This window comes from Antechinus flavipes, chromosome 2 (genome assembly GCF_016432865.1).
Source record: "Antechinus flavipes isolate AdamAnt ecotype Samford, QLD, Australia chromosome 2, AdamAnt_v2, whole genome shotgun sequence".
Lineage (NCBI taxonomy): Eukaryota > Metazoa > Chordata > Mammalia > Dasyuromorphia > Dasyuridae > Antechinus > Antechinus flavipes.
The window spans coordinates 247,207,998-247,234,077 of NC_067399.1; the positions used below are offsets into that span (position 1 = coordinate 247,207,998).

Consider the following 26,080-nt stretch of genomic DNA (forward strand, 5'->3'; position numbering starts at 1 on the left):
TATTAATAGAAACAGGGAAGTCAAGAAAAAACAATAGAATTTAGTGAAAACCTGTTAACACCTTTTACAGTGGGCTAATTCCTGAGACCCAAAAGATAAAGCTTACATTTATTAAAAAATTATACACGTGCTTGAGAATTGTTAATTCAAAATATGAAGCAACTGTGTATGTGTTGTGTAGTAGAATGTTGAATTTCAAACCTGGAGACTTGGATTCAAATGCCCTCCAAGACTTTAATAGTTAAGTGATCTCACCTCGGAAAAGAAAGATATGGTTTCTATAAGTTGTTATATTAACTGAAAAAGTATGTATAATTTTTTGAAATCTTAAAATGCTATTTAAATGATAGCTATTATTAACAAGTATCTATATGAATATTAAAAATATTTGTTAACTTAAAATTCTTATGTTTATGTCTGTAAACAATAAAAATCAAGAGAAATAAAAAAGTTTAATAATTCATGTTCATTTTTTTCTGTGAATTTTATACATACAATTAACGAAAAACATGGAATTTAAGTTCCTTGAAGGCAGGAATTGTTTTGTTTCTGAAACTCTAGATCCTGCTCAACACCACATTGACTTTTAATAAATACTTATCAACTGATTCAACAACATATTTGGGATCTTAAGCAAAAGATTCTTTTGAAAGCGAACACCCTTAAAGATTATTTACAAAAAACAAAACACTGTTTATTAAACACTTAACAGGTGCTGGGCAATGAAAATATAAAAGACAAAGTGAAATAGTTCCTTCTTCAAGAAGCATATAGCAGCTCGTCTAACTATAGATAGATCCCTGGGCTTGGAGTCAGGAAGACCTGAGTTTAAATACAGTTTCCTAGACAACTCATAACTGTGTGATTCTGGGCAAGTCTTTGGATCTCTACTTGTCTCATTTTCCTCATCTGTAAAATGGGAATAATAATAGTATTTACCTCCCAGAGTTGTGGTGAGGATCAAATGGGATATTTGTAAAACACTTAGCAGAGTGTCTGGTTTTCTTTGTGGGAAAACATGAATATATATACATAAATTCAAAATACATGCAATTTCTTGGAGAGGAAATATGTTTAATGGGATGGGGCTGACATGGATTATATTTTTTTCTAAAAAAGTACTGCAGAAAAAATATGCTGTCATCCTCTTCAGAAAAGATGCACAGTAAATTAGTCAAGAGACCTAGTTTTTCTAGGACTTGTTCTGTCACTAAATGGCAAATATAACTTTGGAAAAGTCAATCAAACTTCAATGTGCCTCATCTATTAAAAAAGGATATTAGAATGAAAAGATGGATCAGAGAATAAACAAGCAACAAATTTTAGAAGCACATTTTCTGCACATAATCAAAAAGGAATATTTTGGCTTTCTCTCGCCAAACTGACAACAATATGACAGAATCACCTTTTGCTTTAAATAATAGGAAGTTGCAGGCATCCTTCCAGTTCTCACTTGCCATTCTCCTCCTCTCTCACACACTTGTAAAGTATAGCTTACGGTTTAAGATCCTTCAAAGTTACAGCATGGGCTTTCTCTATGAAGAGCCACATCTGCTAGGAGAAAAAGGGAAGCCACGTGGGAGAGGAACTGAGAGCAGCATTCCAGACTATTTGGTGGGAGAAGTTGTCCACTCACATTATCAATTATCAAATTTATATCAAATTATCAAGTGGGTAAAGAAATCTCAACGTGTATGAGATTTCTATGCCTAGATTTTCCTATTTCCCGAATAGAGGATATGAGCAATGATATAAGAAAATCCCTCCATATAAACTGGCATTCTTTCTGCCTCCAAAGTCAGCAACTAAAGTCTTGTGTGATCATTGTATTATTTCGTCTTCAAAATAAGCAGGGTCAGTAGTGCAAATGTCAATTCCATTTTATAGATAAGGCAACTCAAGGCAGAACAAGTACATTTCTTAGTTCCAATTTCCTTTTCTCTTAAGATATGGAATATAGGTATTTTCTTCTAGGCTCAAAAACCTCTCACTTCCTCTCCTTACCCACCCCACTGGCCTCTGCAGTCAATCCTCCAACTCAGTTATCTTGCTAAAATGCAGATGTGACTGTCACCCTCCTATTAAGAGACTACAAGGCTCCCTCTAAGTTCCAGGATCAGATAAAAGAATCTTATTGGCCTTTTAAAGCCCCAAAAGTCTTTCCTAGTATCCTTAATACCTTTTCTTAAGATCATCCAATTTATCACGTATGCACAATTCTATTTTTTTTTTTTTTTTGTACATAGTTGTTAGCATGTTTTTTTCCCATTGCATTGTAAGGTCCTTGAGGACAGGGATTGTTGCTTATTTTCTAGTGCTTATTTGCTTAAAGCAAATGCCTAATATACAATAAATGCTTGTTATTGACCAAGAAAATTATATTTATCTCAAGATAGTAGGACACTCTCTCTACTCAGGCCCTCATCACTTCATCTAGATCACAGAAACAATCCCCTAATAGAAGTGTCTGAACCTGTCCAGTCTATTCCAAGTATTGCCCAACTTTAAAAAAAAATACTTTTTTTATTTAAAAATCATCCCATAATTTTGTTGTGTTCAATGTTCTCTTGGTTCTACTCACTTCACTTAGCACCAGTTAACGTAAATCTCTTCAGGTCTTTCTTAAATTATCCTGCTGATTGTGTCTTATAGGACAATTTTATTCCATAACATTCATTATGTCATAACTTATTCAGCCATTCCCTAACTTAATTTCCAGTTCCTTGCCATTACAAAAAGGGCTGCAAACAAACATTTTTGCCCATTTTGGGTACTTTTCCCTTTTTGAAGATCTCTTCAGAAACAATGCTGAATCAGAGAATGCAGAATTTCATAGTCCTTTGGGCATACCAACTAATTTTACTTTAATACACATCTGACCATGTGATACCTCTATTAAAACTAGTGGCTTCCTCTTGAATAAAACATAATTCCTACACAATCTGCCCAACTTAACTTTCTACTTTCAATGAACATTTCTTTCTCTAATATTCTGCAGTCCAGCCAAATTGATCTTTGTTTCACTCACACATTCCCATCTCCTGCCTTTGAACATCTGTTACCACACCATACTTAGATTACAAGCTCTTTTTAACTCCTTATCAGAAATCCCTCTCTTCCTTGAAGGCACTATCTTTTTGTCTTTTCTGCAACTGCAAGAGCAAGATCTCTCAAGCTAGCCTTCATTACTATTTGTGATTGCATACATTTTATTTTTAAGCTTATGCACACACTTTTATAGATACTTATCTCCCCAACAGAATGTAAGTTCACTATGAAAAAGGATTGGTGCATTCTTTGTGAACAATTGATTTAGTCACTCATTTGAAAAAGACTACTTAGTGATGCTGCTTTCCTGCATGAAAGGTAAGAGAATAATATGGCATAATTTCTAGTTATGATATACCTTCTGCAATAGAAAGATAAGGGACAATTATAGTGACAATAGACATTTCCCACTTTTGTTTTACAGTCTGCTTTACTAGTTTTTCCAGATATTACTTCTACTCTACAGATAACCCTTATGCCCTTAGTCATAATCCCAGAGAAATATCAAAATTTGGGAAGTTGGCAATAAACCAAAAACAACCAGTTATATTGAATCAGGACTTAGTTTATTAGCATGTCAATCTATAGACAAGTTTTTTCCTCTTAATAACAAAATATGAAGTGAGACAGTTTCCAATCTGCCATCATATATAATTGAAAAGCTTCACTTCGAAAATGTAGCATTAGTCAGGTTCTAGAGGAGAAAAAGAGAAAGCAAGAGTTATAAATTATTTGTTTCTTATACCGAACCAGAAAAATCTTACTTTTTGTTTCAATTCCCACAATATGAAAATCTATGTATCATTCTCTATTTTTTACTATACTAGCTTCACTCATCTCTTTTGGCCACAGGGTGGCACTGTTAGCTACAGAAAGTAGCTAAATGTTACTTTCCCTGAAGATATAAAAAAATTGTCTTAGTCAATTATTCTTGTTCTTAAAAGTTTAAAAATCATAAGCTGGTATCTCAACTCACAATTCAGAACAGAGATGAGGGTTTTGAGGCTGCTGCTGTTTTTTTAACGAAACCTGTGATTTTATCAGAATAGGGGACTCTTGATTCGGAACCATTTAGCTCAGCTCTGCAGCTTAACAATATGAGAGCTGCCTGGAAGTAAGAGGTTAAGTGTCTTCTATGTATTAATATCAGCCTAAAAATCAAGAGATGGGATTTGAACCAAAGTCATCCTGACTCCAAGGCCACTACCTCTCATGTATATGGACTATCGCTTCAAGATGAAAAATAATGAAAAGAATACCACCATTATCTAATGGAAAGGACACTAAACAGCATGGAGTTGTGTTCCAAGTCTGCTCTATTAACTATCTCTTTGCTTCCAAATGCTACTGACTTAGAAGAAAATCAAGTATTCTTCAAAAGATTTTTAATTGATAAATTAGCATAAAATTTGTCTATTTCAGCAGTGATGAACGAAGAGCTTCTAATTCCTTTGTACAAAATTAAAGATATGAAGAAATAGTATCAATGACTGATATTCTGTTGCAATCTAAAGGTTGAAAATGAAAAAATAAAGACTTTAGCCTCTGAATTACTTAACTTTGCATATAAGTAAAACAATACACGAAAGCTCTATAAACAAAGTTTCATAATCATTTAGTGCCAAATAGATGGCTAAATCAATATTCCAATACTTTTTAATTAATAAGACTTTCCTGAACTGCATGAGTCATAACCATGGACTGTTTTCTCATCTATAAAATGAGAAATTGTGGTGGCATCTTGTCTCACAATTATTGTGGAAAACAAGTGTATGTAAAACACCTTAAAAACAAGATTCTGCAGTTTTAAAAGTGTTTATGAAGGCCTGTCATTATTTTTAAAATTCCTGAAGTTTAAAGTGTAAGATCATTTTGTTAGATTTCCCACATTTTATATCTGAAGTTAGTTCCTGATATTATTTAACAATCATTTATGATTGATACTACTGTATGTCAGGGACCATGCAGGCCAGCAAGGATATAAACAAAAATAAAACTCCTCCTGACTCAGAGAACTTAGATTTGATAGGAGCAGATGCCATTTCTCTTCTATCCTCCCACCTCACCAAATAATAGCAGCTAATACTTTTATAGCAATTAATAGATATTATGTACTGTGTTAAGTGGTTTCCAATTATTATTTCATTTATTCCTCACAACAACCCTAGGGAGGGAGATGCTATTACTATTATTCTTATTTTATAGATGAGGAAACTGAGGCAAATACAGGTTGTTTGTGACTTGCCCAGGGTCATACTGCTAGTGAGGCTGATCTTTAAGGTTGGATTTAAATGTAGATATTCTTGACTTTAAGCCTGGTGCTTTGGTGCTTTATCCACAAATTCAAGATTATTTGGAGGGAAGTAGAAGCTGCTGAGAGAAGCAGAAGAAACTCATATAGAAGGTGGTATTTAAGTTAAAACTTCGAAACAAATTATGTGAAGGTCAGGAGAGAGCATTCTAGGAATGAAAAGGAGATGTAGTCATCTACAGGGAACAATAAGAAAATCAATTTGTTTGAAGCTGAGAGCATATGAAGAAAGTAAAGTATACTATGCCTGGAAGGGTAGATTGGAACTAGGCGATAAAGGACTTTAAATGTCAAGTAAAAAAATATAGTTGATAATATGAGTAATAGGGAGCACACTGAAGATTACACATCAGGAGAATAGCATTTGGATTAAACGGGAGGAGAAGAGGAAGTTATTGCAATTTTCCTGGAAAGAGAAGATGAGAATTTGAATTAAGATGGTAGCAATGTGGATGAACTGAAGAAAACAGATAAATGTGGCAAGAGTGGTGAAAGAAGAATTGGCAGGACTGGTGAGCAATTGTCTGGGTATATAGGGTGAAGGCAGAACTGAGGAAAGTTCTGCCCTCATCTTTTCCTAAGGCTCAGCTTGAACAGGGATCCCATTATCTCTCAGTTTTGGTTAAGTTCAATTTCACAACGCTTTATTTCATGTACCGTAAGATATTATGGCATTAAGTTTCTAAATGTATTCCAACCAGACAAGAAATATGAAAATGTGAAAAAATTAGAAACTTTGATTTTCAAAGCATGCCATGAAATTTTTAATGATTCCTTAAAAATCAATTACTTACACATTACTCCTTTTTAACTTTCACTATTTTGACACTGCTGCCAGAAGCTTTTTCAGCATTTGCTCTGAATTCAGTCTTCAGCGCATCTCTTACTGCTTTTGCACAGATCTGGGAATATCGAATATAGCTAGAAAAAAAGGAAAGTGGGAATAATGGCAAGTTATGAATCACAACTGGGTCAAGTTGGCAAGATAAAGAAACACATTTATTTCAAATTGCCTTTTGAATATAGAATGTGAGTGTTTTTTTAAAAATACTTCCAACTAGAAATGTTTCTAACAAGCTATCCCAATTCATTAGAAACACAGGTTCCCTTTTCCCCCCAAAATGTCATTCTAAAATTGTGTTATTTAGTGAGCAAAACCTAAAAGTCACTGATCTCAAGTTATTAACATTCTGGAGGTTTGAGGGTTGGGTACCAGTATATACACGAATAAATATAAATCAGGATAAGAAAGGTCAAGGGCTCAGATTAGACTTCTAAGGAACCATCTGAGCTTTGCCTTGATGAACAGGTTTCTAAAAGGCAAGAGAATGCATGGAAAAATTAATAGTAGTCTACTTTACCCAGAACAAAGATCATTTGAAGAGGAATGATATGAAACAAGATGGAAAAAGCTGGTTAAGAGCTAAATTGTAGATAAGTATATTTTATGCTAGAAACAAGGGAAAGGTATAAAAGTTTTTGAAAAGGGGAATGGCACCATCAGCTTATACCATGCAAAGATTATTCTGGCAACTGACATTGGAGCAAAGACAGACAAGAAGCAAGACGATCCTTGCAGTTGTTCAGGCAAGAAATAACAAAAGTGGTGGTCCAGTAACTGGATGAAGAGAGAGAGATGGATTAGCATTTATCATGAGCTACTAGTAAATTTTGCTGTGGTTAGCAAAAAATGATAATTTAGAGACTAGGAAAGATTGGAAGATAGTTAATTTAGATACAGAAAAATCACTTTCTGTTTGAATGTATTGAACTTGATATCCCTAAAGGATATGCAGGAGGAAAAGCTTAGAAAGTAGTTGATATTAAACTGGAGTTCAAGAGAGATTAGGGCTAAATATTTAAATATGGAAGACAGATAAAGAGATAATGGAATCCATAAGAGTAGATGAGAGTAGAAAGAAGATAAAATGTAAGCTCCCAGGGGAGAGGTGGGGGAATGGGAAGAAAAAGGGACTGGTTATATAATGAGGTAGAGATTCACATTCTGTAATTTCTGTAACCCAATTAATGAAGAATTGGAGGGAGGGACTTGCTCTTCAGGATAGAAAATAAAACACTGCCTTTGCACTTCCAGATATGTGTCTACTAATTTAAGCACCCAGTCTTGCAAGAATGTAAAATAAATCTTTCCTGCATTAACAGCAAGACAGTGGAATTCTTGGTAAGATATTCTGTTTCTTACAATACTGAGAACGGGGTGGCAAGAGAAATTAAGGAGGAAAACAGATCATTTTTTTCTAGAAGTTCCTAGTAAGAGGAAAGAGAACATAGACTAGGGATATTATACAGCTAAGTTTAAGTTTTTTTATTTTTAATTGGCTTACCTGAGCATATTTACAGGCAGCAGGGGAAAAAAACACAGATTAGAGGCATGACCCAGTCAAATGAAGGTTTTTTAAAGTTAGGGAAGAACTGGGCATATTCAGAGATAGCACAAAAGAGCCAGTAGACCAGGTGAGAGGGAATAAGTGTTAATTCTCTTTCATAGGGAGATCGGGAAAGGAGGGAATTCCTAGGTTGACAGCCTCAGTTTTCTCTGGAAAGATGGGGTCATCTAGCTGAAAAGAGAGGGATAGAATAGTGTTGAGAATTGAAGATTTTAGAAAAAGGTGGTTGGGGGAAAAATCAATAATTTTATTAAGGTCCCAGATACATTGGGCTACCTAGGTAGGTCCTGGGAGATATAAAGTCAACTGCATGCTGGGCATTTCCTCCCATGTGTCCTGTAAGGTTCTCAAATGGAATACCATCAAAGAACTGGGTTTTTTCCCTTATCTTAGTGATCACCTCTCCAAAATTCCCAGGTTATATCTACTATCTCCACAATATATCTGAGAATAAACATATACAAAATAACTGAGAGTGGAATGGGAAACTACTTATTTGGAAAGAATCAGGAAAGAAATCAAGCAGAAGGCAGTGCTGAATTAACTTTTAAAGGAAACCAGACTAAAAGGAAGGCCAGCACTATAAACCCCTTGATGGCAAGGACTTTTTTCCTTTTAGCTCGGGAATGGCCCAAGTCTAACACAATGTTTGGTTGACAAATGGATGTTAACAAAAGCTTATTTGACTTTAGGCATAAAGGACAGTCTTGAAAAGTCAAGTACGAAGCACAGCAAAGTCAGGAGCCAGGATCAGCAAAGTCAAATCAGCAACACTATCTATTAGAAACAATTCTGAGCCTTGGGGATTCAAAGAAAGGCAAGGGACAATCTATACTCTCAGACGGCTCAGTCTAACATACCAAAAAACTCCCCCCAAAACCAACACACAAGATAGGGACAGTCAGTAAAAATATCAAATATTTGGAGATGGGAGTGTCTTGTGAAAGCAACAACAAGGCCAGTGTGATTGGAACGCAGAGTATATGGGTAGGGGAAAGAAAAGTCTAAAAATGATTGGAAAGATAGGAATAGGCCATGAAGGCCTTTGGATGTTAAAGAAGGGATTTTGTATTTGTTCTTGGAGGTGATAAGGTTTAATGAATGGAATACTTCGGACCCGATTAAGCTTTTGATAGCTTAATAGTAGATGGAGTAGAAAGCCAAGGACTGAAAAAGGGTCATTTTAAAAACTACTGGTAAGGCCAAGTAGTAAGTAAACATCACAAGAGATCTGTATTCAAGCAGACCCAAGGTCAATTTGGACCTCAGATACTAGCTGTGTGACCTTGGACAGGTCATCTAATCTCGCAACCTGTTTTTTCATCTGTAAAATGGAGATCATAGCATCTACCTCTCAGGGTTATGGTAAGGATAAGGCGAGATATTTGCAAAATGCTTTACAAAACTAAAGTGCTAATATTACTAAAAAGTTGGACAGGTGTGAGTTAATTTGATAACTTTTTTAAGCCGACCCTATGGAACATTGTTGCAGCACTAACACAGTGAGCCCAGTTGAAATCACAAATTCAGTTCAATAAGGATTTAATAGATATTTATTGAATTAAACTGAATTATGAAACGTAGTGGACGGACGCTGTCTCGTGTAAGTAATTTCTTGTAGGGCTCAGAAGGACAAGATTGGATAGAGGATGGCAAGGGATGAGAAGCTGGCGAGGAAGGCAGCTTGAGTTAAGACGCCAGAGGCCCCAAAGCAGCTGCAGCTGCAGACTGGACCCTGGCCCAGAAGCCGATGGCGGCTCAGTCTCTTAGGTAGGCCCCGGACGCCCATGTCAATTGAGAAAATCTGAAGAAACCCGGCTTACGAGCCAACCTACAGCGCCTCACAGGGAGTCGCCCAAACCACCCCTGGGCCTACCTGAGTCCAGCCTGTCTCCAATAGGCCACCATGGCTACGCGAAGGCCAGAGACTGATGAAAGGAAGGAGAAGTCAACCGCCTCAAGAAGGTCATGAGCCGGAAGGGGAAGAGGCGGAGACGCTGCCAGTCTACCAATCCAGCTCGCGCGCTCATTATTAAGTACATTAGCTTTCCTTGTGACCAATAGCAGAGGGTGTTTGATAAGTGAATTAGGAGGTACCCAATCAGAATTCTTGGCCATTTTTTTTTTTTCAGGCCCTGCGCAAGGATGTCCGCTCATTTATGGTTGGCCCGGGATTTTTATCCTCACCGCGGCTCCTTCTTACACAAAGCTGTCTTTACTCTGCTTTTTACTTGATATGGTGCCAGATAGGTAGATTAAAACCAAAACTCATCCCTTCATTTAGGCAGAATTTACCTACTACCCCCACAAGATGTTTCTTGTCAGGTAATGGCATTATAATGTCCGCGCTGGCTGCTCCTCGTCCCTAGAATAAATGAATGCTCGTCTCCGTATTTAGCATCTCAAAAAAATTCACTTTCTACAACCAGCCTTAAGTGTGTGGTTTTCCGTCGTTTCCGACTCTTCGAGACCCCATTTTGGAGTTTTCTTGGCAGAGATTCTGGATTGGCTTTTCATTTCCTTCTCCACCTAAGGGTGTGTGTATATGTAAGGCTATAAATTAGAGAAGGTGTCAGCCTAATTGCTACTGAGAGTTTCTTTTATACACGTAACTTATATTTATAAATATATACAAAGTAGAAGGTTGAGGATGTTGGATTTTATATATGCAAGGAGAATCAAGAAAATGGGAGTTCTAAGAGATTGAGGTGAGCTATAGTACAAATATGATATGGGATGCTGCTTCTGCAAAGCGAAGCAAAGATAAACCATCAGGAGGGACAAGGTCAATTTCAATAGAGTGTATTTATTGTTCATGTGGATGAGTAACATAATAAATCTTGGGTTCAGACCCTATATAAAGTTGAAGTAATTTGTATTTGATTCTACAAGCAATAGAGTCATTGGAATAAGGGGGGGAGGGGCACAGATCTTCACTTAAAAATCTTTTTGAATATGGTATGGCAGATAAATTGGAGAGAAACTGAAAGAAATGATTTTAGTATATTCTAGAAAGGGGATGAAAGGCTGAAACCAGATTAGTGGCAAAACTGAGTACATTAGCAATGAACAAATGAGAAAGATATTGAGAAATTATAAGTAACAAGACTTGGTAACTGATTACATAGGCTAAGAGCATGTGAAGGACAACACAAAAGTTGCAAGCTCAGAAAGAAGCCTGGAAAATTGGTGGTGGGCTTGTCAGAAATATGGTAAGTTCTGAAGGAGATTGATGTTTTAAATATCAACAGATTTGTGGTTTATATTGAAGGTCTAGTATCCACAGTGGAGAAAACCAGATTCTTTAAGGCGCAGAAAAAATTTAACTAGTCAAATCTCATTTGTAAATTAGTAGTATTTCTAACGAGTAATCTGTCAGCAGTAAAGCTGACATGTATTACTTTTTTTTGTTGTTGAGGCAAATGGGTTATGTAACTTGCCTAGGGTCACACAGCCAGGAAGTGTTAGATATCTGAGGTCAAATTTGAACTCTATCCACTATATTACTTAAGTGTTCCATATTTATTACTTTTATATGTGGTACTCAGCCAAGAATAGTGGCATTTATCTGTTATCCCTGCTACTGGGCTGAGGCTGATTTACTGCTTGAGCTTTGGAGTTCTAAGATGCTGTAGGCTAAGTCCTAAATCCAATGCCTAGATTAAACATGGCAATATATGCTATAATCCTGGGGTCCCAATCAGGTGCCTAAGTCAGAAATTAAGTGGGTCAGTTCTCATGTGGTCTGTTGTGGAAGCAGGTCTGTTCGATGCCAGCTGCACTTCAAGACTGAGCAAGATAGGGATCTCAAGTCTCAAAAAAAATTTTTAGTTGAGAAAAATATAAACTTCATAGAATTAGTTATTATGAAACTAATTCATGCATTTGACTTGTTGTTACATTGCCATGGTTAGTCCATGATTAATATCCCTCATTTCTCAGTAAACTGGTTGTATTCCCCATTCCTTGCAGCAAACTAAATATGAAATGTATCCCAAGCAGCTAAACGAATAACATTTTATGGTTAAAATTAATTTTCTAATTTGGAAAACTTCCCCTATTTCCCAAGTACAGCTGGTATAAATGTTTCTATCTAAAAGTGACACTCTCCCTATAACCCCACTTTTCAATATTTAGTAACAATTATAAGAGGATAGTCACCAGGTGGTGGTTTTTATGAATTTTGGGTTTTGAATTTTATTTGCATAATTCAAAGACATTGCTTTAGGGATATTTTAATAGAAACATTAATCTGATAGTCAATAGAAAATTGGAAATCATAATGAAAAGCTTTTTTTTTTTTTGAATAACAGCAAATCCTATTCTTAAATATTAAATCTGAGATTCTAAACTAAATTGATTCTGTTTGTTCCCCAGAAGAACACATTTTTGGCAATTACTGAACTATAACAGATAAAAGATAATTTAATAATTGATTAGAAAAAAAAACCCACAGAAGACCTTGTTTAGAAATATTTTATCCTCAGGGCATTACACCTTTTTCTGAACAAGTACAACTTACACAGCCAACTTTTATTAAGTATTAACATTTACTATATTTTGTTTAGCTGAAATACCATTTCAGTTGTAAAAACATTCTCCTTTACAAAAAATAATCACAAACCTTAATGGATCTGAGAGTTGTTTTTACAAATGTACTAACAAAGTCTCAAGCTAAACAATATTTTAAATAGAAAAAATACTCATTTTTTAAATAGTTTGGTAAACTCATTTCTGTGGCTTATGTACATAGACACACTAGTTTTTTTCTATAGGAAACCTTTACAATGTAGCAAACCTTTACAGAAGTTCTCACTTATATTAAGCATAGGTAAAGGCAAGATCTAACTGCCTTTTAAAATACTCCATATGTAACTTCAGTATTATAGAAATAATTACAAGAATCAGAAAATACTGTTTAGCAGTTAACAATTATCTGCTTTGAAATATTAAACAAAATATAATATTTTCTGGAATAGCTCTTTAATATTCCAGTTGGCTCTCTGGTACCAAAAGTAAGGACTTCTCATAAATAAAAGCTTCAGTGCAATTTTCCTTAGTGGTTAGTTGTGGTTAAATTCCTTCTTTTGGCAGCGACACCATAGGATTATAGAGAGAGCTAAAGAACTAGGATTTATATCGAAAATCAGACTGGAAATTAAATCAAATGATCCACGGATATGCATTGTAAAAAAAAAAAAAAAAGACTGGTAAGTACAATAAAAAGATGCAATTAATTATTTTACAATTAAATAATTTGACATATCATGCTATAGCAATTATTGATGCGTGATTCAGTCACGTGGCAATTTTTGTGTAGTTAAGCATTATGTGAAATGCTTAAAAGATGCAAATAGTTGTTACTTTAAATTTTATGATGCTCTTAAATTCAGATAATAACTTTATTTTTTATTTTGGCTTCTCTTCAAATTTTAAAGTGAACATCACATGCCCACAATTCAGCATCTTAAATCATATACACTTCTACAAATGCAAAATCAAGATAGATCATGTCTGTATTATATTTAAAAATTTGGCAAGTCAAAACAGTACTTTCTAATATAATGCAATCAAGTTAACATTGGGAGTTATATCACTTTAAAGATAGTGTTCATTACAAAAATATCACTTAAGTACCAATTCAGAATGCCATACTTTTTCAAAGCCAGTTACTTCTGTACAAATAAAAGGCTTACATTGGGATTTCAAGTAATATGCTTTCCTTCTTTCCAAAGAAAGTTATTACAACATGAAAACTGGTTGAGCAATCATGCTAGAAAAGGCAGCTCTGCTTCATTTTGGAGTTGGTCCAAAACCAGGTAGAGTCTCATGAATGCTATAAAATTCAACCTTATGAAGATTCAACATGCCTGTTTCTGGTCAAAGTATCCATTTGAAATATCCTTACATCTTCAAATATTGCAAACTTGATATTGCATGGTATTTTCATGTAATGTTAATTCCAGTTGATCCCATATGTTGGGAAGCCCTGTACCTTCCCCCTTTTCCATCAAAAGTTGAAGCCTTTCTCCAAGCTAATTGAATACCTATCTAATATACAGATTTGCTTCTTAAATACCAAATATGAATAAATATATTAAGAGCCCAGAGAGACCCTGGTGGACCTATGTTTCAGATAAATAGCCATTATCATTTCTCTACAAACGCTGCTGCGGCCATAGGTGTCCTCATGCTTCCTCTTGCTGACGCAGTCAATTCTTCAATCTCAGCATTTAATTTGTTAATTACCCATTCCATTGCTTCACGGCCCTTCAAAAAAATTCATAATACATTATAATCACCACTGAGTAACAGCAAAGGCAATCATCATTACCTCTTCCCAGGACTATTGCAACAAACTTTCTAACTGGTCTCTATCTAAAATCTCTCTCCACTCAAACTGATTTTTCACTTGGTAGTTACCAAAAATGATTTTTCTAAAATGTAGTTCTGACCCGTATCATGAGTTGCTTAATGAGCTCCAGTAGCTCCTTATGATATCCAGGATCAAAAGTCTTCTGTTAGGTATTTAAAGCCCTTCATTACCTGACTTATTCTTACTCTTCTAAGTCTGTACACTCTACTCCACTCCTTATATTTTATGATCTACCTACACAGGGCTACATAGGCCTAATGCAGTTCTTCAAACATGATTTCCCTTTGTCCAGGGTTGTACCTCATGACTGGAAGGCTCTGACCCTTTCTCTCCACCTCTTGATTTCCCTGGCTTTCTTTAAGAATGAACTCAGACCCGACCATCTGCAGAAGACCTCTAAGGTGTCAGTGCCTACCTATCCTCTCAGTTTAATTTCCCTTCGTTGAATCTCTAATGCTTAGCCCATTTACTAGCATATAGTAAGGGATTAATAAAAGCTTGTTGACCGATTAATTTTCTTTTAGAAATGATTTAATAGATATATGTTTTGAGAAGTGGGGAACATATTGGATTTGGTGTCAGCAACTAATTTCAGATTAGTTGTATGACCCTGTGACAAATCACTTAACCTACCAACTCTAGGTAAAATTTATTTGTAAAATGAAGATAATCATAAAGTATGTATCTTACAGGTTTATTATGAGAATAAAAAGATATTATAATAATAACATGTGTAAAGTACTATAACCATTACTTATTATTACTTCTAATAATAAACAATTAGCTTAGGTTACAACTTCAGTAGCAACCAATTTCCATTTTGTATGCCTAAAATGTTTTTAAAAAATCCATCATGAAATCACAGTGACAACTTTTATTATTAATACTCAAGATGGGATGGTAATGGGTAAAAGAGAAGAGTTAAAAATGATTTCCTTTTTTTGTTCCTATCAATCTATTTTTAAAAATTTGTTTTATTTACATAAAAAAAATTGTGTAGATTTCTCTGTGATGGAAGAAGGGAACATATTTTTTTAACCTTTGTGATCCCCAACATCAACTTGGCACACTGGGTTTGCACTTAGTAAATACATCAACTTTTAACATCTAACACACATTAATAAAAAAGTGGATTTACTTCATCTATAATAAGCTATAAGAGTTACAAAATACATTATTTTCTCCTTTGCCAAACCTTTTGCCTACTATATTATTGTAGGTAATAAGTTTTTTAAAAAAATAAATAAGTACACAGAGTTATTTCAGAAAATGCAACAAAAACCCAAAGAATATAAAAGTCAATAAATACAGTAAAACTTACTTTATTAGCATTAGATGATATTGTACTTTCCATCAGTCCTTCTAAATAACTACTAAGGCTTACTCCTTTTACGGTGATTATGGCTTCTTGAGTCAAAATGGTCCTGAAACAAATACAGTTAAACAGTTTAAGTACAACTATTTCTCTCACTATTAGAAATAATTCTATAATAATTTAAAAATCCAGCAAACCATCATTTCCTAGAAAAGTTTTACTTACTTTCCTGGTTCTTGAGGATGTGGTTTATATACAAGTCTCTCATCTACTGAAACCATATTTGTAAATGAAATCTATAAAACAAAATTATCTATTGATTAAAGTCATAAGTTGTTAAAACTGAAATAAATTCAAAAGTCACTTTTCAAGTACCAGTGTTAGAGCTTATTTTCTCTAAGTCCAAAATTTCTTGCTCTCTATTATTGAAGCCAATAAGTTAGAAAATGCAAAGTAAGCATATTTTTCTTATGTCCTCTGCTACTTAGAAATTCTCAAAACTTTTAAATCAGTACTAGTAAAGGACAGAGTGTTAAAACATGCAGAAACAGTACCAGAGGAGCACTCATGTTTTAGACCACCATAATAACTAACGTTTATTAGAATATATTATATGCCAGACACTATGCTAAAAAGTGCTTTATAATTATATATATATTTCCTTACAATAACTCTAGGAGGGAAGTGCTATTAACATCTACATTTTACATCTGAACAAACTGTGGTGGAAAGAGGTTAAGTGACTTGCTCAAGGCTACATGGCTACAAAGTATCTGAGGCTGTGTTTGAACTGTCTTCCCAACTCTAGGCTTGGAGTTCCATTCACTTTGACACTTAGCTGTCCCATAAAAATTATTTCTATAACAATAAGAAGTTATATTTATTATAATATAATATTATTATAACATATGATAATATATTATATCCTATTTCAATATTGAAAATAAAGAATAAAAAAAAAAATCACTTACATTAGTGGATTTAAGCTCCATTGTTTTCTCTATGGGATCAACTACAGAATGTTCCTGCACGTATGTTTTGGTTCTTGCTGCACCGATAAGCTAAGAAGAAATATTAAGAATTAGTGACTGTGTTTTTCACCAATAAGTTACATAAGAATAATAAAAGTTCACATTCAAAAAGCACTTAATTTATAAAATGCTGTTCTCATAACAGTTTTCGGAGATTGGTGGTACAATAATTACCTCTATCTCTAAGGCTCAAGAGAAGTGGCAGAGTGGGGATTGGAAACCACAATCTGATGCTATACCACCCTCCTCTGAGAACATTTTTTTCTGTATTATTTTGAAAATGAAGATCCACAGGATCATTTCAAAAGAAAAACATCAATTTCCCTCTGATATTAAAAATAAGATCAAAAGACAAAAGATTGGAAGGGAAATGCTTCTGCAAGATTAAAAGGAATTGGCACTATGGATGATATTCCTAGATTTGAGAGATTCTCCTAGAAGTAATTAAAAATCAGGTAAATGATAAATTAAAACTAGGGAAGATTTCTTTTTAAAAAAACACTTATTTAAAAACAAGATAGAAAAAGGAAAAAACCACCCCAAAACATTGTCATATGCTTAGCAGAATATATGGGAGGATTTGAAATATGTAATAATAAATTTCCATTTCAAGAAAGCATATATAACAGAAGAGATTATGTTTATGACTGTCCATATTTTCTTTGCTTCCTTCTAAGTTATTCTTTTTGTTCTCTGCTGTACTTTATTTTCTTTTTCTCCTTTCATCTCCACCCAAGCAGGCTATAGTTATTATATATGTGCATACATACGTATTCATATATCTCTTTACATCTATATGCAAACATACATACACACATGTAAAATGATCAAGATAACTTGTGATAGTCCAGGATGCAGTGGGATAACATAATAGCCTTTTCAGCTAAGGTTTTTCCCAGGTATGTCTGTCTGAAGCAAAGCTCATTTAGTGATTTAAGGACTAGCTAAGAATTGAGACAAAAAGATGGCCTAGTTTGCCATAACAACAACAACAACAAAAAAATCTGGAGGGTCAGACTAAGTTTCTTGTCAGAACAGAAAACAATTGCTATTTACATTCAGTGCCATCAAAACCCAACAATGAGCAAGAGAGACTTATTACTTGTCAAAGAAAATCTAGAGCGATCTGGCTTGGTCAGGAAGCTCCATTTGAATCTAAATAAAATCAAAACCTGTTTTTCCAGAACTGTATTTCAATAAATCCTAAATGAAAACTACAGAAGACAAAAGAATTAATTGTCCCAAAATGTTAGTGGCATCAGTATTTTCACTTAGACATAAAGAAGTGCTAATTCTAATTTATCCAGATATGGAAAAAAGAGAAGTCATCACAGATATAAGAATACTAAATCTATACAAAAAATAAATTAGTTTTTTCTGATTTTGTACCTTTAGATCTGCCAATTGATTTTCTCAGTGATGAGGGAAAAGAATTTGGGATGAGACAAAATTAGTAGCCAGTGAAATATGAGACAGAGATGTACTTACCGATTTTACAATAGAAGGCATTCCCCACTCTGTGCTGAGAAGTCTATGGCTATGCAATTTCCCAGTGGGATCTATATGTCTGTCTAACACATCAACTCCAACCACACTTGGATTCATAGGATTTGGATATTTCTGCATAGCAGCTGTTGTAACTGTTTCCCATGGGTGACTACCAAAATAAAAGAAAAATCAAAACATTTTTAAACATTCTGGAATAGCTAAAATTTAATAACATTATTCTTTAGAATTCAAGGTGCAAGAATTTATTGGAGGAAGTAGGATATTTTCTGATCCTGATATTCCAATACCAACCTCATTTTTTTTTCTTTAAAGTATAGTAGTAGTGATCACATTTGCCTAATTTGCCTATGACATAATTTTATTATAGAAGCAATATAGTACAGTTGGAATTGAATTTGAAGTCGAAGAACTGGGATCTGAATTTTAGCTCTGCTAGGTTAATATCTTTTGTTTCTCCTTCCTTCTCAAAGTGACCTCGATATAGGAAGATGCTGCCATGCCAGGAAATCAATCTGAATTCCACTATGCAAGGTCACCAGCCTCACTTTCTCCTCCAGAACCATCTGTGTCCAATGGCCAGATATAAGTCAGGGTGACTAGAGATGGTACTGGATACAGTGAGAGACCCTTAACCTTTTTAAGCTAAGGTCTTTAACAAGTTTCAATTTGAGGCAACATCCTTTCAGTGATTAATACTAGGTAAGAAAGAAATGAAGAATGGCCTTTTTTATCTAGTCCAAAAAAATAAAAATCTGGGAGGCGGTCTCTTGAGTTTCTACCCAAAACAGAAACATTCATTCTAAAGCAATCAGGGCCAAAACAATTTGGGTTTAAGGCATAATGCTTAAGAATGAAGTCTAGCTCCTGAACCTAAAGATACTGAGGGAAAGAAAGAAGAGGAAGGGAGGCAATGCTTTCCAGCTCCTACTACGGGTAAGTCAAAACCTCTCTGATATTTATTTACTTCTCTGTAGAAATGAGGAACTTGAACGAGTTGGAATCTAAGATGTTTTTTAGCTTCAACTTTGATGATAGCAATGAATTTGTTCAATCCCACACATATTCATCCCCCATCCCTTGCCAAAAGAACCTCTCACACATATACATACAAGTATTCAAATAATTTTATGAATCAATGTAATTACAAAGCTGTTCAAAAAATAATTGACTTTTCTAAAAATCTCTTAGATTGAGTACAATAATCATATCACATTGCTTTTATAACCTCTAAAAGTATAGGCCATATAGCCTAATTAAATTTCTAGAATAGAAAATATTCAATTCCCAGGCTCTATAGGATTTCAAGAAAGTATTTTTATTTCTGGAACTTTGCTACAACAATGGACAAATGTTTAAAAGGGGCAGCTAGATGGTACAATGGATAGGTACTAGCCCTGGATTCAGAAGTACTTGAGTTCAAATTTGACCTCAGACACTTAATACTTTTTAGCTATGTGACCCTATATATTTATGTGTGTGTGTGTGACTGGGACAGGCTTCTTACAGAAAGACTTTACCTGAGCTTTTAGAGAAAGCCAGGGAAAGTAGGATACAAAGAGAGAGATCAACAGAGAGGGAACAACCAGCAAAAACCCTCTGGAGTTGGAGGATTAAAGAATCTTTTAGGAGATGGTGTGGAGGAGAGTTGGTATAAAAAGACAAAAAAGAAGAAAAGGGATAAATTATGAGGAATTAAGCCAAAAAAGAATTGCATTTAATCCTGAAAGTCCTCAGAAGTCATTGAAGTCTACTGACAAATAGAAAGTTTTACCCTAGCATGTGAAATAAAGGGACAATCATTGCAGAAGCCATCCTAGTAAAGTGACATGAAGAGAAAAGGGGAAGTTCTTTGCAAATAATCTCAATTTTTCCTATGAAATGAGAGACAAGGTTATCAGGCCAGAGACTAAGGGAGGGACAGCCAAAAAGAGATGAGGAAAGTTATAGGAGGGATGAAAATGTTTAGAAAAGGGGCAGTGATAGTAAATGTGAAGAAAATGGAAAAGGCTTGCCAAACTGCAGGGAAGATCTGGTTTAGACTATGTAAGATTTGTAGTGAAGTTCAATCATCATGATTTCATTAAAGTTAGTATTGAAAAGTGTCTGAGGCCAGATTTGACTTCAGGGCTGGTGCTCTATCCACTGCACCACCTAGCGATCCCCCCCCCCCCCCAAAGTCCTTTTTAATTTTAGTGCATTCTTGTTAAGACTGGTCCTAATTTATGTATATACACACACACATTTGCATGTTGTTTCTTTCATTAGACTTTGAGCTTCTTGAAAGCAGGATTTTTTTTTTTTGTTTTTGTTTTTGGCCTTTCCTTCTACCTTAGCACTTAGTGTCTGACTCAGAGTAGATACTTAATGATTGTTAGTTGACTGACTTTACTTCAGTTTTTCTCTTGGGAATCCACAGGATCTTCTGCTTCATATCAGATCTGAATAATTTTTCTTTGTATTGAAATAGTTATTAAAAATGTTAGACTTGTTTAGATAATCTAAAAGATATATTCCCTTTGGTTACTTTTATCTTCCCTATTGGCTTATTTTCTAATGCTCAAGATCAAAGAGGTTTTTTTTTCCTCTTGAGAGCTTTAGTAATTTCAATCTTTTTTCCTCATTCCCCCATCATTCACTTTCTGACTCTTTCTTTTGATGGTGGTCTGGTCAGAGGTTGGACCTAAATTCTCTTTCTAGTTTCTCCCCCCATTTTCCTTCTTCCTTTTGTGTGTTTTCTCCCCATTTAAATTGAAAGTTTCTTGAGAGCAGGTTCTATTAATTATCTACCTCTATCACTTCACACAGTGCTCGGCACATAAAAAGGCTCTAACAAAATTAGACTGGTTTGGATCTCCACGTATGTTTAACTTTCAAAGAAAAAACTTGTCTTCACCATCAGGCTTGCAGTCAAGATCACATTTTCATGTGTGCTATGCTTCTTCTGCCAGATGGAATCAATTTTCTTTCATGTTATAGACCTGGGACCTTGTATTTGAATTATCTTAGGAAGATTCTAAATATCACTGGTAAAAAAAAAAAAAAAAAGTACTGGGCACTGAGGTCCTTTGTCTAACTAAACCATCGAGCATTCAAACAAGAGAGCAAAGCTCCAAAGGAATGGTCTCACTGTTCGAATGTCAAACATATTTCACAAAGAGCTCAGGGCAGGTGCTTATATGGTAGTCAACAGAAGTGGTATGAGACCTACTCTCAAGGGCCTCTCTGAAACTTTGGAATTGACTGCATGATATAGGAGACGGTGGCACAGGACCATCCAGCATGGCTTGCCTTTATCAATAAATGTGCTGTGCTCTATGAGCAAAGCAGAACTGAATTAACTCAGAAGAAATGTGAGATGTGCTAACTTGGGAGAATTCATCCCAAATGTTCACATGGACTATTGGTGCCTGACCTGTGGGAGAGCATTTTGAGCTCATATTGATTTAATCAACCACTGGACACACTGTAACTTGAGTCTAACATAATGATATCATGATGGTTCTCTTGAGAGCGAAAGACAATAACCAACCAACCAGTTCTTTGCTACAACAAAAAAATGTTTCTATGAATATTTTTATACATATAGACATTTTCCCCCGTTTCTCTTTATAATACTTTTTGGGGCCTAAATTTTCTGCCACATAACACGATGAAGTGAGGAGTAATTTGTGATTTTAGTTACACTAACTAGTGCCTACAGTAATGAAATCATGGATTCTCTGAAGATTAATTACATGATTTATACTTAAAACTCTCCACAAAGATAACAAGATTAGTTCATTTTATTACCTCAAGTTCTATTTTCATCCAAGCAAGAGTCAACCATAATGATTCTTACTTACCTTGTGAGTCATGTTTAGAGAACAGAGAAACATTTACAAACTATCATTCATGAATTATAAGAAAAACAAAGAATAGGATGTATTTTACAATTTTGGTAGTGGCTACTGCATAAATATTAAAGAGTAGGCCAAGTACAAGGAAAAGTATCTGAAGGTTATCTCCATCAAAAGGCTAACACCCTTAACCAAGTAGCATCAACCAACTTAAAGATATTTCTGCCTATCTAACAGGAAAACATTAAAAAACGCTGCTCCAAAAAAAGGGCCTCTGCTAACAATGAACTTCAGAAATAGAAACAGGCCAAGACAGGACTACATTAAAAAATACATACATATATATAGATAGATAGATAGATAGAGAGAGAGAACATATTCTATATATATGTGAAGATATATATGAAATATTTCATTCACATTTACATTTTTTAACGGTTCTTTTATTTTTATATTACCTTCATTTTCAAAAATACCCCTTTTCTCTTCTAAACCAAAAGAAGATCTCTAGGGACAAAAAAATTAAAAAGGAGGAGTAATGCCCTTCAGCAAAAGCAAACAGCATATGAAGTTTTAACAGATAAATGCCTATTCTCCCACTTGTGCAGGAAAAAAAATATGGGATATTAGACTTCTGAGGAAGGTGGTGAAAAAAAAAAAAAGGAAATAAGTTACCCCCATGGCTTTGGGGGTAGTGAGAAGTAAACGACAACACTCCCTTGTCCAAAATATGTAATGATGGAAGCTCTTGCTTCTGCAGATAGAACAACAATTCATTAGGTGGAGTTAAGTCAACAGGAAGCCGAAATTTTTTTCCTCCTTGTCACACTAACACCAAAATGTTTTCAGCAACAAGGCTCTTTCCAGGGTGTGGAGGAAATACCTATGGAACTCACTAACAAGTTTTTCGAACGTTCGAGTTGCAGGGACAAGCTTAGTTTTTGATACAAGGTAACACATGCTCCTAGCCAAGGTCAACCGTTCCTCCCGAAGTCTCAAAAAAGACTGGAGAGATACACTATCAACAGAAGCAGAAATCAGTACGTCGCTGGAAGAAGCCTAAACTTTTGGGAACACAATGTCCTGGACGAGGGAATTGGGCAGTCACCATTCCCAGCCCCAAAGCCGCCGACACTCCCACGATACCCAAATCTAGGCGCCTGGGGAAGGGGGTCTCGCCTAAGTATAGACCGCATGGCTCTCACCACTGGGCAAGAGAACAGCAGGAGGCTTTTTTGCGGGAAGGCGGCCATCGCCGGCAATGACCTTGCCACCTGCCTCCCCATCCTTCGTACTCCTGTCGCGGGAGATTCTGAGCTCGCATCCTCTCCGGTGAGCGTGGGCTCGGGCTCAGGTTCGTGCTCCCGTTCCCTCTGGGGCACGCGCCCCAGAGCCCGACGCCTGGAAGGTTCCGGAGGAGGCCGGTTCGCTTCTTGGCACTCCCTCACCCCCACTCGATTCCTCTTCCGCGTCCCCATCTCTCGCTTCTCCAACAACTACACTAGAGCCCCAAACTCACTCAAAAACGTGCTCTGACGTCCAAATCTTCATGGTGCCAGCGACCAGCACGATGTCCGGGCGGCGCTAAGGGACACTAGGGGAAAAGAGGCAACAGTACCCCTCTTCCACTTGCCGGCAACAGAACGCGCAGGCGCCGAAAGGGTATACGTAGAGCGACGCCCTTGACGTAGTTCCTCGGTCCTTCGTTCCGAACCGGGTTAGATACTAACGCGCAGGCGCTTTAAAGACCGCTCACTTTTTAACAGCTCGGGAAAGCTTACTACGCAAGCGCAAACTGGCGTCAGTTGGCTCTATTTTCCGGCATTGCGTAAACGAAATCTGTGACCTCTGTTAATATTTGGCTTTTACCCAGATGCTACGGCGGGCAGATAAGGATTTCTCTATAGAGCCAGTTATCCCTGGATAAAGAAGGTATCGTCCTCTCCCTTGGGCCCAGCTGACTGAAGTGAGTGGCCGGCGGCCTGCCTTTAAGCACCCACGTAGCACCTGAAATCTGCCGGGGCCGCGGGCTTCCTTCGGGAAGATCGAACTGGATCCGCTGCGTGGGATCTCTATTCCGGGGAGATGTTTCAAACCAACTTCACTGCGATTCTGATGTCGGAACAGGAAAAACCTGTTCTGACAAATTGGAACATTGTCATCTAGGTGGGGATGAAACGTCTTTTATTTATCTTTTTAACTCCTTAGCAAAGCATTTTACTTAAAACATCTTTCTTAAGCCAATTTTATGGGAGTCGGGACTAGCCGATTAAATGGAATGGGAAATATTGGAAAAAGATTATAACCATATACCATAACCATTTTAAGCTTTTTTTTTTTTTTACCAGCGAATGAAATTTACGTCCTTGTTCAATTAGACAAAGCATAGATATTAAGTTAAATAACAATTTAATAAAATTAATATGACATAATACTCTAAGATTTCATAGTGAGAGGCAAATGGGATAGTATTACTGAAAATGTGTGGAGTTAGCAGGCCATGAGCTGAATGAGTAAGAGATGATAGTGAGGACAGTCGTAGAAAAGGCAGCCAAATCCATTTATTGAGCTCCTACAAAATAATAAATAGCAAGGCATTGATGGTAGCCAATGCAAGAACAAAGGTTAAAAAAGCCAAACCCCACACTGTCAGAGGTGTACAAAGTACTGTATGACTTAACCATTCATGTAATTTCTCTTATGTACTTTATTTTTAATATACTATTTAAAAAATCACTTGTGTTAGCAATAATATATACAAAACAAGATTTTTTACATTATTTATACGTACGTTATATGTATTTTAATCTCATCTTTACACATTTTACTACTTGTTATGTCTTTAAAATTCCGTATACTTAGAAATTTATATTTCCCTAGAATATGATATAAACTTAGAGAGTATGGAATGTCTTCTCTTCCCTCTCTCCCCTGCCCCCCAACTTAACAAAAAACAGGGACTTAATCTTTGTTGTATTCCTTTTTATAGCTTAATTTATCAAATACATTTTAAAACAAGCAATATTAAAAGGGAAGATAAAATTGTAAAGTAGCCAAAACATTTCCTATGAAAACAAGAAAGCTATCAGTAAGTTTTAAAAAATTTTACTATTTATAAAAAGTAATATGATTGTTTGGTATATAGATCATCACAGTTTGTGATCTCTTATCAGTTGACATAATGGTTTATTAAATGACACTTGAAATTTATCAAATGAGTTAAAATTTATAATGTACTTTACAAACCTTAAAAGTTTTTTCTTTTATTGTATTTCTGATGTATTTCCTTTAGTTTATACTATTTATCATAAATTCCTAGTAAGACAATGCTTGGAGGAATATGGGAGAGCCTCAGTATGTTTTTTAAAAGTTCAAGTTACCATAACCAGGACAGAAAACACTTGTTCAAGAACCATGACCTCAAAACATCCTGTCCTTACTATTTCTGGAACATTGCTGAAATGCCTCCAAACACTATCTTGCAGTCCTAGTCTATTTATTTTAGAAAATGTTATTTTACCACTCGGGTAAAGATTTTAATTTTTAAAAATAAGAAATTGGGGAAGCAGCATTATCTAGGTTTAGTTAGTTATTTTCAACAAGCATTTAATAAGTCCTTACTACGTCCTAGTTACTGTGGCAATCACTGAGAGACAAAGAAAAGCAAAAACTATCCCTGCCTCAAAAAGTTTTTTAATGAGGTAGACAATGTGTAAATAACTAGGTACTTATAAAATATATACAAAATAGATGGAATGTAACCTGAATGGGCAAGGCATTGCAGCTAATGGAGGAGCCAGATAAAAACCTTCTGCTAATCCAACTTAATTTTAGAGAAAGCCAGAAAAATTGAGTGGTTTAGGTGAGAAGGGAGGACATTCTAGGCAGGAGACAACCAATACAAGGGAAAATAAAAAGGTAGATAGAAAGTTTATGAAGGGCTTTAAACATCCATACAGAAGACTTTATAATTTGATCCTGGCGGTAAAAGGGAGCCACTGGAGAGCACTGAAAAGAGGTAACATGATCAAATCTATACTTTGAAAAATTATTTTGGCAACAGTGGAATGTGATTTGGAGATATGAAACTGACCAGTTAGGAGATTGTTCCAATAGTCCAGGCAAGAGGTGAGGAGGGCCTGTACTAGAGTGGAGTCTAGTCTATGCGACTTAGCTTTTCTGTTTTTCTTCAAGTTAATATTGAAGGGGATTGGCAAAGGTTTTTCTTACTGACTCCTCCATTACC

At 35.5% G+C, this 26,080-nt stretch overlaps 2 protein-coding genes across 2 annotated transcripts; both read right to left on the reverse strand.

Moving 5' to 3' along the window:
- Positions 1-3,592: 3,592 nt before the first annotated feature.
- On the reverse strand, positions 3,593-9,760 carry ATP5F1E (ATP synthase F1 subunit epsilon). Its single transcript, XM_051976668.1, has 3 exons — positions 9,644-9,760; positions 6,154-6,280; positions 3,593-3,742 (listed from the first exon to the last, which is right to left on the reverse strand). Exons 1-2 carry the CDS (start codon positions 9,673-9,675, stop codon positions 6,157-6,159), a joined length of 156 nt encoding a protein of 51 aa, XP_051832628.1. The 5' UTR covers positions 9,676-9,760; the 3' UTR covers positions 3,593-3,742; positions 6,154-6,156.
- A 2,469-nt stretch (positions 9,761-12,229) lies between these two features.
- On the reverse strand, positions 12,230-23,508 carry PRELID3B (PRELI domain containing 3B). The gene is made up of 6 exons (XM_051976667.1): positions 23,354-23,508; positions 17,978-18,146; positions 16,430-16,519; positions 15,684-15,754; positions 15,465-15,567; positions 12,230-14,037 (listed from the first exon to the last, which is right to left on the reverse strand). The coding sequence occupies exons 1-6, from the start codon at positions 23,383-23,385 to the stop codon at positions 13,918-13,920; spliced, it is 585 nt and encodes a 194-aa protein (XP_051832627.1). The 5' UTR covers positions 23,386-23,508; the 3' UTR covers positions 12,230-13,917.
- Between the last annotated feature and the right edge of the window lie 2,572 nt (positions 23,509-26,080).

Coding starts and splice junctions, on each gene's coding strand:
- ATP5F1E (XM_051976668.1), bottom strand. CDS start 9,675: ATGGTGGCCTATTGGAGACAGGCTGGACTCAG. Junction 6,281..9,643: donor TGGAGACAGGCTGGACTCAG/GTAGGCCCAGGG, acceptor CTTTTTTTCTAG/CTATATTCGATATTCCCAGA.
- PRELID3B (XM_051976667.1), bottom strand. CDS start 23,385: ATGAAGATTTGGACGTCAGAGCACGTTTTTGA. Junction 16,520..17,977: donor TGCCTTCTATTGTAAAATCG/GTAAGTACATCT, acceptor ATTTCTTCTTAG/CTTATCGGTGCAGCAAGAAC. Junction 14,038..15,464: donor TATCATCTAATGCTAATAAA/GTAAGTTTTACT, acceptor ATTTTTTTGAAG/GGCCGTGAAGCAATGGAATG.